A 12,310-nucleotide genomic window follows, 5' to 3' on the forward strand; every position below is an offset into this window, starting at 1 on the left:
TAACATGGCCATTACTTAATAATTTCTCAGGGTGGTTTCACACTTGCCTGCCAAGTCCAGCTTTTGCATAATGCGATATACTTTAGTCATTGGAGTTTTATTAAGCTGTTGGTGGTGTGTTTTTTTGTGTTTTTTTATGACCTATAGTCACTATTATGACTTTAAATTATTAGTTACAAATATAAATATAAATATAAATAAATATTAGGAGGGAGAATGAAAATAAGACTGCCAGTTTTTTCTTTATCCAGTTCTATGGTGTGGCCACATTTTTAACACTATGTACAGTTCTGCTGACCTTGTCTCAAAAAAGGGTAGTGTTTTATTTTCATTTATTTAAAAACATTTGCATTGTGAAAACAAGAGAAATGCAGTGCCCACAGAATTCAAGAGAATCCAGTACAAGTAGTCAGTCTTGCGTAAACAGAAAGGTTTCCAGCATGTGCCAAAAACACAAAATAGTTTCTGCATACCTTAATTTCTGAAGGCTGTTTAACATGGTAGGTGCTAGTAAAGGCCCTACTCTGATTGGCTGCTAAGTGGACGTGTGACACCACAGGGAGGGGGCTTACCTGACCTTAGTGACTGAGGAAATCCCTATTGTAGAGTTGGGAATGGTGAAGAAAAAGTCAACCAAAATGATCATGGCTTGAATCTCTTTCCGATAAGGAAAGGCTAAAGTATTTGGCACCTCTTAAACTGATGACTTCAATTGAGACTAGCAGCACAATCCTATGCATGTTTACTCAGAAATAAGGTCCGTATAGTTAAAGCTATGGTTTTCCCAGTAGTAATGTATGGAAGTGAGAGCTGGACCATAAAGAAGGCGGATCGCCGAAGAATTGATGCTTTTGAATTATGGTGCTGGAGGAGACTCTTGAGAGTTCCATGGACTGCAAGAAGATCAAACCTATCCATTCTGAAGGAAATCAGCCCTGAGTACTCACTGGAAGGACAGATCCTGAAGCTGAGGCTCCAATACTTTGGCCACATCATGAGAAGAGAAGACTCTCTGGAAAAGTCCCTGATGTTGGGAAAGATGGAGGGCACAAGGAGAAGGGGACGACAGAAGTTGAGATGGTTGGATAGTGTTCTCGAAGCTACCAACATGAGTCTGACCAAACTGCAGGAGGCAGTGGAAGACAGGAGTGCCTGGTGTGCTCTGGTCCATGGGGTCACGAAGAGTCGGACACGACTAAACAACTAAACAAAAACTGATGACTGCAATTGAGACTAGCAGCACAATCCTATGCATGTTTACTCAGAAGTAAATCTCACTGTGTCCTATAGGGCTTATTTGCACCATTTATGTATAGGATTGCAGCCTGCTGAGGAGGGCAGGATAGAGGTTGATATCATAAAACACCTGGATTTTTAGACAATATTTTCAGTGAGTGCAGTAATCATGGTGCCCTCTGACTACTTCAAGCATCTTGAAAATGACAGAACATTTTAGGTGTCCCCATGATTGAACTATGCCATGGATTATTATTTTTTAAGAAATGCAATCTAATCTGCATTTCCATGTTCTGATTTGAACACTGGCCCAGGAGGTGTGAACCAAGGAGGTTTGCTTCAAACTGTGGACTGAACCAAATTTATCCCATATCCCTAGTTCTTTAGAGGAAAAACTTAACTGCTAAGCAAAATTTATCCAGCTGATATGAGACTATATACTAAGTTATCCAGAGGCAACATAGAGTAATGGAGAAATTATACGGTTTGTGTATTTCCCTGCTGATAACTATTGCTTTGAAATGTCTAAGTATATATAATAGAAAATGAAAAAGCCCATAGTATTGTGCTAAATGGTGAGAATATTTAAACATGTCTGGCGAGCCATACCTTCAGTTGTGCAGCTCATAATGTCTTGCCGCAACACACATAGCTCCCCTAAACCCTGAAATGTGTGTGTGTGTGTGTGTGTGTGTTACTTTTATTGAAATAAAAAGAAGTAGCCTAATAGGTAAAAATTGAATGATCATATTCATCTTGCATTCCCCTTTTAGATTATGCCTTTTTTTGGTCCTGTTTGCATTTCCTAATACTTATCAGCAGTGGCTTTCTTTGTAAGTATGGATTTCAACTATGCGTAAGGGGGGGAAATCAGTCCTGACAAGTTCTCTAGGAGGCTGTTGTATTTTTCCAGAACTGGGTGTGCTGTATCTTTACCTAGAAAACACGGCTCTTCCTTACCAGGTATTATATATCACAATTCCACTTCGTACTTGTGCAGGTGCCTTGATGGCCACCTATTGGCTGTTGTCTATGACGTCTCCTCCCTTTCCTGTCTCTTTCCACATGTGAATTCACAGCAGAATTAACACTTCAGCTACACTTGAAGAAGTGTGCATGCACATGAAAGCTCATACCAATAACAAACTAGGTTGGTCTCTAAGGTGCGACTGGAAGGAATTTTTAAATTTTGTTTTGACTACGGCAGACCAACACGGCTACCTACCTGTAACTTCATTAATGATTTTATATTTGTTCTCATCCCCATGTACGATGCCCTCAGTGACATTGTTTATTATTACTGTTCTGGTAAAGTAAGGCAAACAGAAAAAAATTCAAGCCAAAATAGTGTATCTATGTAAAGACCTATTTGGCAGGTTCATATAATACTCTCTTAACAAAGAAATGCAAGCGCTTTGCTCTCCTTCCTTTACGTTTTCCCAGTGGCCACACACCCCTCTTCTTCTTCGACCTGCTACTTGCTAGCTGCTCTTAACAGAAACAGCGATCTTTATTGGCTGAAAGTGTCTCCCTGCCCCTGCTGTGTGGCTGTGATTTTTCCTAAGCCGTTGCAAAGAGGAGACCAAGCCCATTTGTCTAATTAGGGAAAATTAGTCTGCCAGAGAGAACAAGCCCAGCCAGCCAGCTAAGAGTACAGTACTGAGCAAAGCCTCCCATCAAGACCATTTTGAAGATAATACCATGTTGTACTTTGATTTAGGCCCAGATTGCATATTACTTTTTCTCACACAAAGTGAAATTTAAACACATTGTGGCTGACCTTCTATGGCTAATACGTTTGATTGAAAAGCACTCTCTAGTGGCAAGAAGCTGGAATCATCAGCCCCGTTATGATAAATTGGAGGATGCATTTAAGTGAGGGAATAGTTGTGCAAAACCAATTCATCAAAATTTCACTGTATGGCAACCTTCTTTAAAGTGCTAACATGCGAAGAGTGAGAAGGGGATCTTGCTCTGAGTCATCCAAGAAATTGGCGGCCCCAGAATAATTGTATATCCGTAGAACAAGCTTTGAAAATCAGCCATTATGTGTCAGGGGAAGTGACAGGGAAGATTACGTCTGTAACTGTTGGAAGTAAAAAATATTTGTAATTTTCAGTTAATTGTACAAAATCCAGGTTTAGACTGTAACCTTGTGGCTGATCTGCAATTGTGGTAAGATAGATTGATTAATTGATTGAGGTTTGGTGACACCTAAAATTAGTAAATTAAAATTCTGCAGCTGTTAGCTCAACTGTTGGGCATGAACTAGTGTGCAAGTCTATTTGTTGATAACTGTTTAGTGTATAATATGATGACGTCGCCAACTCAGTAAGATGTAGCACCAAATGCTTTCTATGAAACTCCCACTGGGTAGAGCAAAGGCACACCAGATGTACAGTCCAGCCTTCACTGTTAAACTGTTAAGACTGCAGAGAGGTAACAACTTCAGTCTTCTTGTTTTGTGTATAACAGGGTGACACCTGGTGGGAGAGAGGGAGAATGAAACACTTAATTGGACTTGCTTCTTTCCCAGTTAAGTGTTGCTGTTGCGAACACGTGTATTTCACACTGTCATCCCAGAACAGCTTCACTTGGCCAAGTAAAAGGCTAATCTAGTCAGTCGTGTGTGCCCAATCGAATGCATCTGGGAGGCTCACAAGGATGGCATAAGGCAGGGGTGAATGAAGAACATGTGGCTCTCCAATTGTTGTTCTCCAGCCCTCATCAACCTCAGCCAGCATAGTTTACAGTGAGCTGTAATCCAACAATATCTGGAAGACAAGTTCCTGATTCTTTGCATAGGGCAACAACCCTCCATTGTTGTTGAACTCTTGAGTGTGGTACCTGGTACAGTAGCAAAAACTATTGTGTTAGCTTTCCCCAGTCTGGAGCCAGCAAAAATTGTTAAGACTACAACTCCACTCTCACCATCCCTGAACCACAGGCCAGGCTGGCTAGAAAAGGTGCTGGCTAGGAATGGGAACTGGAATAGAAAACATTTGAAGGACCACCAGGCTGGGAAATGCAGCACTATGGACATGAAGGCTCTCTTTTGCTATTATGGCTTATAGCCGACTGTGGTTTTCTCTAACCCATCTTGTGGCACAAATGTCCAGAAAAGACAAAGGAACTGTAGTATCCATGGTTAGTGCTGAATCTGGATGTTCCTCTCTGACAGTGCAGATGGATGAAGAATTGTTGGGTCTCAGATAAAAAATGGCTTTTGCAGCACCTGCTATTACTATGAGAGCTGTATGAACCCAGTTGCTTTCCAGTTGTCCAGACCTCAGTTTAACAGGACAGATGAACTCTAGGCTATTTCTGGCTCAGTCGCCTATAATGTCATCATGATCACATTACTTTTATCTCCGACCCGGAAATAACTGTGGTCAGAGCCCATGTAAATAGACCCGTTCAGACTGACTTCCATGGGAATATCATGTTTCACAGCCCCTTCAAAGACTGTCTGTTGGAAATTACATTTAAGCTAAATTTCCAGATCTTAGGCAGTATCTTTCCACCTCAGCTCAGTCTATGACTGCCTTGCAGATTTAGGGCCAAATATGTACACTTTCAAAATAATTGCATAATCTAAAACTCCATTTACAATGGCTTCATATGAATAGAGGTGGGGATGGAATTTGGGAGAGTAGTGTTTCACAGTGTGGCTCCAATAATTTCTATAGGGTAGATTTGATTATCTGATTTTTAAATTTTTCTTTACTGCTTAATATATTTGAAATATCTATAAGTGGTATACAAAAAAGGAGCAACAACAGACAACTTGAACAAAATATTACAAAAGTAAAGTTATAAAAATGTTACACTAATACAAAGTTTTACACACACACACACACACACACACACACACACACACAGGACCCTCAGAATGCAATCAAAAACCGAGGATCAAAGGGCTGTCAGCAAGTTCCATTAAGAAAAATAGAGAAATGCACCATGGAAGCCGTTCGACTTCCGAGGCACGTTCGAAAATGGAAGGATTCACTTTCGGGTTTTTGGCGTTCAGCTTCCGAAACATTTGGCAGCAGAGATATTCGAAAACCAAGGTTTGACACACAAATCAATATCTGACAATATCTGACACACCCTCCCTCTCAGCCTCCAGGTTCACACCCAGGGTCCAAGAAGGCACTCAGCTCACCCACAAAATCACACAAGAAGAAGAGTTCCTTGATTTTTATGGGCAGGTCCAAGGTGGATGGTACTTCCTCAGGCTGCCCATGGCTGTGTCCCATTCAGCTGCACTCTCCACACCCAGTGCCAGGTGCAGCAGGTTTGCTGAGTTTTCCAAGGGGCCCAAATGATGGGGAAAGGGCTTCCCTCCACTCAGATTTCTTCATCCTCTGTCCTAGCCTCCTCCTCTTTCAGCTTCTAGGTATTAGAAGGTTGTGCTGGTGGAATTATGCTTTTGACAGCCAGGACTTTAGCTTATGTGTCCTGCAAGGTTCTGACTCTCTCTCCCCTGCCCCTCCAAACCATTTAAAATATGCACAAAGCCACTGGACAATATGGGGTATGGACAATGTTAATCTGGCAATTTGGGGTATGGTGTCATCGGTATGCAGACACCAATACTCTCCATCATGCCTGCAAAGGTCATGATTGGGTATTTGAAGTCAGTGAAAGACTGGATGTGGGCTAAGAAACTGAAACTTAACCTAGACAAGAAGTACATGGTGTAGCGACATCAGTTGTTCAGTTTTGGAGTGCTTCTACCTCCCATTTTGCTCCTGGATTTTCAGGCGCTGACTTTGACCGCCTTTGACTGGTGTACTAACTACACCTGTTCCTGGATAAGGCAGACCAGGCCACAGTTGTGCATGATTTGGTTCCATCCAGTTTATACTACTGTAGCACTCTCTGTGTAAGATTGCCTTTAAAAAGTATTTGGAAACTACAGCTGGTACAAAATGGTTCAGCTAGTTGTGTGACCAGAGTCATTTCTTTAGAGCATAAGACTCCATTGTTGTGCCAGATTCACTAGCTTCTAGTCTGTTTTCAGCTAAACTCAGAAGTATTGGCAATTACCTTTAAACCCTAAATTGCTTGGATCCAGGTTACCTGAAAGGCTGCCTCCTCCAATGTGGCCTTGCTTTCTCAGCTCATCAATGGAAACTCCCCATTACATCCTGCTGCCATCAGAGTTGCAGCTGGTTAGGACACCCAAGAGGATGTGGAACTCCCTGCCCCAAGATATCCCTGCCCTCTTGGTAATGGTGTTCGGGGACCTTAACTTAGCGGGCTGATTTTGTGTTATTTCCCTTATTAGATTGCTCTTATATAGCACGACGACTATAGTATAGCTGGTTTAACATTTTTCATATGATAGTTTTTAGATGTGAGCTGCCCTGGGTGCTCTAGAAATATAGCGGAAAGTGGATAGATGGATATGTATCGTTAGGAGAGTCATGCATAAGGTAAAACCTTAAAGTGAAACTTTCCCATTTTTCAAAGTCTAATTAATTTTTGAACCGGTTTATTTGCAATCATTTATTGAAACTGATTGAAGCCCATGTTGAAAATATTAAAAGATTAGCACCTGTATTGAGGTTATATTAATATACAGTTTAATTATCAAATTTAATTGGTTGGCTGCCCTAGATTACCATCAACAGGAAATGGCATCTGCCTGCCTTAGATTTATAGTCTTCCCCCCTTCTGAAGCCTTGATTTGATACCAGTGTATCCTTAAATTGCATTCCAAACTGATTAATATCAGATTAAATAGCCAGAAGTTTAGTTGGTCAATCTACCGATTTATAAAACTTGCAGCCCTGACAGAATGACACAAGGGAGTTAGTGATTCAATGACATTGCACCCTATTAAATTAGTGAGCTTGTGTTTAGATCAACAGGGTTTAAGAACTGTGGAATGGAACTGATAACTGAACTCAGAGGGGTGCAATAAAAATGATTATGACTTAGGAATGCATGACAAATGATGAAATGTTGGAAGGCGATGGTCAGATGTTGCTTAGATTGGGATTATGGAATGTAGCTTTTCTCAGATATTTAAAAGTGTGGGCACTGATCACTGGACCAGTTAAGGAATGCCAATAGGAAGTTTGTTTAGGATGCAACCAAGTGGACTATAGAGCTTAACTATAAAGTGTTGTAGAAAGGAACAAAACACATGGGGGAATGGAAGGGCAACCTCTAAGAAGCTCTGGGGTAAAACAGCTGTCATTTCTCTGTGGTTTTAATCATGAGGTTGCTGTCATGGCAGAACTTCGGTTTGATTCACTTTCCTGTCCCTTTTAAGCTCCGACTCACCCATAAACGTTAGCCTGAAAACATATTTATTCATGAGCAAATCCAACTGAAATAACGAAATAACGTACTCCTATGTAAATGTGTCTCTGCTCGCTCTCACACCCCTTTTAAAAATGCAGTGCAAAAAAGGAAAGACCTTGTTGGGTACTTTGGGGGGGGGGGAGAATTAAATTTCAGCCTCTGATCTCTGCATGTCGCAGGTCTCAAATTATGCACCCTTTCTCGGTGCCAAAATTTCAGTGTTATCTTTTAACAGTGGACCGTTTTCTTCCCCCTTTCTGCCCAACTTTTATTTCTGAGGAACGGTTTCCTTCATTTCTCTGCAGTCAGTTCTCTGCACTACACCATAACCCAGAATACGGGGATCTCGTTGTGGCTCGGGCTCAAGGCTTCACATATGCTAAAATGTGACTCGCAGCGCTTTGCTTTGAAGCCTAACCACAGCCAGGGAGCTGTAATTGCCGTCTTTGATTGCGCCGACTTCACTTGCGGCTTGGACTTTGCTTGGGCATGCCTGGCTTGGCGAGACTTCAGCTGCAGCCCTCCAGTGAAGCCTTAGATGTGGGAAGTCTTCAGTCTCTGTAGCACATACCTGTGGTTTCTTGAAAAGAATCCTGGCTTGACCTGTTTTATATCTGTAAGGCAACACCATAGCTGTTCCTTTAAGGCTCCAATCAACTTATTGGCAGGGAATGGAAGCCGCTTCCCCTTTGTAGCTTACGCTTGCAGGAGTTTGGATGTTTATTAATATTTATTGCTATAGGTATTTAGAGCAGGGGAAGGCCTTTTAGTTCATGGACTTCAGCAGAGCTACTGAATTGATTCACTATACGATTTCTTGGCAAATGTGTAAGCACGGACACACACACACACACCAAAATCAGAGGCAGAAAACCTTGAACTCTGGGTAGCCTCCAGGGAAATTTTAACTGTTGTATTTGCAGGACCACCACCCCTCCACTTTGGGGGAGGGGTGGTCCGGTGCAGGAAAATAAGAGGTAGGAGGTTGTTTAAAAAGTGCAACTGTGGCAGTTTGAAGGAAAATAATGACGATTAAAAAGGTCCGCTATCGTGAAGGAGGCGGCCAGAGCAAGGCCACGCACATTATTTTAACCTCCTCACTTCAAAGGAGGTCTGCTGGTAAGAGGAGGAAAAGCGGGAACCATCTCAACAGAAGGGCATTTCATTTCCTTCAGCAAGGAGTGCATTCCTGGCTGGTAACGGGGAATAACTCTGAATTGCAGTGTTTGTATCGGGCTCTGTGAACTTCTGGCCTGGCGCCTCAAGGCCGCTCCTCAACAGGAAACACAATGTTTTAATGTAAGACTGAGAGGAAAACCTTCCCAGGAAGAGCAACCTGGACCAAACCTTTGAAAATCTGGGATGAAAAGGCCCAAAGTAAATATAGATCAGCAGGGTGGCGCTCTCTCTCTTGCCAGTGTTCCTCTGCTGTTTGCTTTGCCTCTCTCCTTTGTGCTCCCTGGAAAACCAAAAGCCCTTGTCACGTGGCTCTTTTGATCCCCATGTTTTCTGGAGCAGTTTTTTGAGACAGGAAGCTGAGGCAGTTTTTTGGTTTTTAATTTGGGGGAGTAAGAGAGTTTTATGAGGAAATGGGAAGTAGGTTAAGTCAGTTACAGACCACCTCCACTGAAAGCAGGACTTTCCCAGAAAGCACTTGACTTTGCTGTTTAAAAAACGTCAGGAAGATTTAACTGCGACAAATGGTAACGTAAAATCAGGGTCCTGGCAGGTGCACGTCATATGAGCAAGTAAAGGAAAAAGGAAACTGTACACTGTAATCTTAAACGCTGCACAACAGTCTTTGTGTTTCTGTAGCAGTTTTATTCATTTTTGGTTCATTCCTCCCTCGCTCATACGTACATGTGACCACACTTTTAGACAGGTGCCATATATGTTGATGGGGCAAAATAAAATAAAAAATATGATTAGCCGCTGTGGAAAGGCAGTCAGTGCAACCTTCTGTGCACATAAATAACCTGGAGAACAAATACAGGTGTTCATGTGAACGTATGTACTGCTTGTTGAGTGTCCATGCTTAAGTTCTGATAAAGGTGTGTTAAAATTGTGACGTTTCATGTTCAATTTAATCGGCCAAGCACACAGATTTGAAAACACTACATTTCTTTTTCTTTTTTAAAAATGGAGTCAACCCCTCAAAATGTAACCGTAGCATTAGTCAACAGCTGGATAAACCATGTAGCAACATCATCATGCCTCATACCTAAGTAGTAAAGCAGGCACCCCCAAACTCGGCCCTCCAGGTGGTTTGGGACTACAATTCCCATCATCCCTAGCTAACAGGACCAGTGGTCAGGGATAATGGGAATTGTAGTCCCAAAACAGCTGGAGCGCAGAGTTTGGGGGTGCCTGTAGTAAGGGAATATCCTGTATCAACCCATTATTGGAGGCCAATATGAAAAACTGCAAGCCATCCATAAACCTGGCTTGATAAATTAGCCCTAAGCACTCCAGGTTTTCCCTAGGGCTGTAGTTTTTTAAAGCAACAACAATAGCTTGAGGCCCTGTAAGCGAGAAGTACTGTACAAACAGCAACAGCGCAGAGTGTAGGCTTTTTACTGTGACTGCTGTAAAGCTAAGGCATCCTCTCTTCCCAATAGCAGTTGGGACATTATTGTGTTGCTGTCGTTACACAAAGTCTGCAGGACCTGTTGTTTCAAGCTAGCTTTTGACTGCAGTCCTTCTGTGGGTGCTTAGTCTTAATCGTTGGCTATTGTTAGCAATGACCTTGTTTTGTAACTACTGTGAACAATGGAAAAAACAGTATAATGTATTTCAGTTAGTGTGCCTAGTCCGACCTTCAAACTACATTCGCAGAGTATGCGGAGGAATAGCAGAATCACACCTGTTGGCCCCCATCCCTGGTCATGTGTGAAAGGAACTATCCATGTGTTTGTTACCTGCACAATTGTGTATTTTATATGCGCACACACACAAGTACCAAGCACTGTGTGATCCCAATCACACACATATATAAACATGTGCACAGCTGTGTTCTATTCTGATGCCGGACATGTGGAAGTCAGGTAGGGAGCCTGAGGTTCCATGCCCCTACTCTAAATGCTAAAAAGTAGTATAATCAAGCTAACAAACAACAAAGTGTCTTGATACTTAAATATATACCCTAAAACTTTTCACCTTTCTGTTCCCTGCAGGTGGAAAGAGAAACGCTTTCTCAACATGCAAAGCAAAGGCAGCGACATCAGGGCCCCTTCTCGAAATGGAAGCTTGTTAAAATCTCCAGGCATGTCCTTCATCTGCACAGACCACCATCAAGGAGTATGTCTAGGATGCCGACAACACTTGCCCCGATGTCACTGCTTAAAAAGACACTGAACCATAAAGACAATCACTGCCAGGCCCCTTTGCTATCATGGAGTCCCAAATCTTAACACAATAAAAAGAGAGCAAGAAGAACATGTCAGAACTTCCCCAGTCAGCAGAGTAGCTTCTTTCCTTTTTGGTCTTCGCTCCGCCTTACACTCCTGTTTGTATCTCTCATGCGTTGTCAATGCTGAGTCAGCAGCAAATATAGTTCGGCTGTGTTTTTGTTTTGCTTCAGCCAGAAGAATGATGTAAAAGCCAGCAGCAACTCCCATCCTGGCCCTTCACACCGAAATGAACACACTTTAAATTTGTCAAGGAAGGCACAACCCAGTTTATTTAAATGCTGCAAAAGGATCGATCTTGGATTTTTAGCTTTTAAAAAAGAAAACTTGAATGCTTTTTATGTTTTAGTTATTTCCTTGGTGTACATTTTTTTGAGCTTTTAAAGAAGCATCCAAACTCCTCCCCCCTTTTTTTAAGAAAAGGAAATTCCTATCCTCTTCCCCACCCTGCAGGAGAGGAACCAAAATGTTTGGAGGACTGTGGCTTTTTGTTCTGTTAACACTTTGTATATGTGTACTATGGAGTTTGCTAATACTAAACATAACCCATCAGCTGGTCACCAGCCATGTTCATCTATTTCATTTACTCAGTATGTGTAAAGGCAAGATATTTCATCAGGTCTGACTACAGCGAGCTCTCCTCCTCCACCTACCCTGAATTTCCTTGTAAAGAAAAAAAAAGCCCAGCACTTGAATTATTATTACTTCAATTGTTCTGTATTTGTATCTGTTTTTGTTAGCCTGTTTAGTGGGATTTTATGCCAGTTGTTGAAATGAGCATCGATGTACCCATTTTTTATTTTTTAAAAAAACTTTTGCCAAAAATACCCGTCAACCAATATATATTTTGTCATTCCAGTATGAGTTAATGTGCTGAGCATTTTTTTTTTGGTTTGTTTTTTTAAATAAAAGCTTTGTAATAAAACTACAAAATACTTTATGGCTGGTTAAATGAGTCAGGGGAAGGGGGCCACAACTCAGCAGGAAGAACATTTGCTTTGCATGCAAAAAGTTCCCCGGTTCAATCTGCAACATCTGCAGAGAGGGCTGGATAGGAGAGATTTCCCTGCCTTGTAACCCTGGAGAGCCACTGTAATTGAGTGCAGATAATACCTGAGCTAAAAGGACTAATATACCCAGACTCAGTGTAAGGCCACTTCCAATATTTATGCAATGCTTTCCAAAACAAGTGGAAGTGGTATCATGGTGTCCAGCGATACTTCCTATTAAGTATGCTTAGGAATTCAGTTTTAGGATGCAACAGCTATGCCACTTTTGCATAACACAGAGCATTATCAACAGGCCATTTGTTCTTCCAAGACTTATGGCAGGAGAACAGAAGGAAAAGG

General features: G+C 41.8%; 1 protein-coding gene across 6 annotated transcripts in view; it reads left to right on the forward strand.

The window, feature by feature from the left end:
* The window catches only part of LEF1 (lymphoid enhancer binding factor 1), a 104,661-nt gene extending 93,761 nt beyond the window's left edge, over nt 1–10,900 (forward strand). For all 6 annotated transcript variants that reach the window (XM_033160270.1, XM_033160266.1, XM_033160271.1 and 3 more), the window contains one exon: nt 10,728–10,900. Coding sequence is in view for 5 of the 6 variants with exons in the window: in XM_033160266.1 (XP_033016157.1) it covers nt 10,728–10,807 (80 nt within the window). In the remaining variant the exon portion in view is untranslated. The remainder of the gene's footprint in view (nt 1–10,727) is intronic.
* The last annotated feature ends 1,410 nt before the right edge of the window (nt 10,901–12,310 follow it).

This window comes from Lacerta agilis, chromosome 9 (assembly GCF_009819535.1).
Source record: "Lacerta agilis isolate rLacAgi1 chromosome 9, rLacAgi1.pri, whole genome shotgun sequence".
Taxonomy (NCBI): Eukaryota; Metazoa; Chordata; class Lepidosauria; order Squamata; family Lacertidae; genus Lacerta; species Lacerta agilis.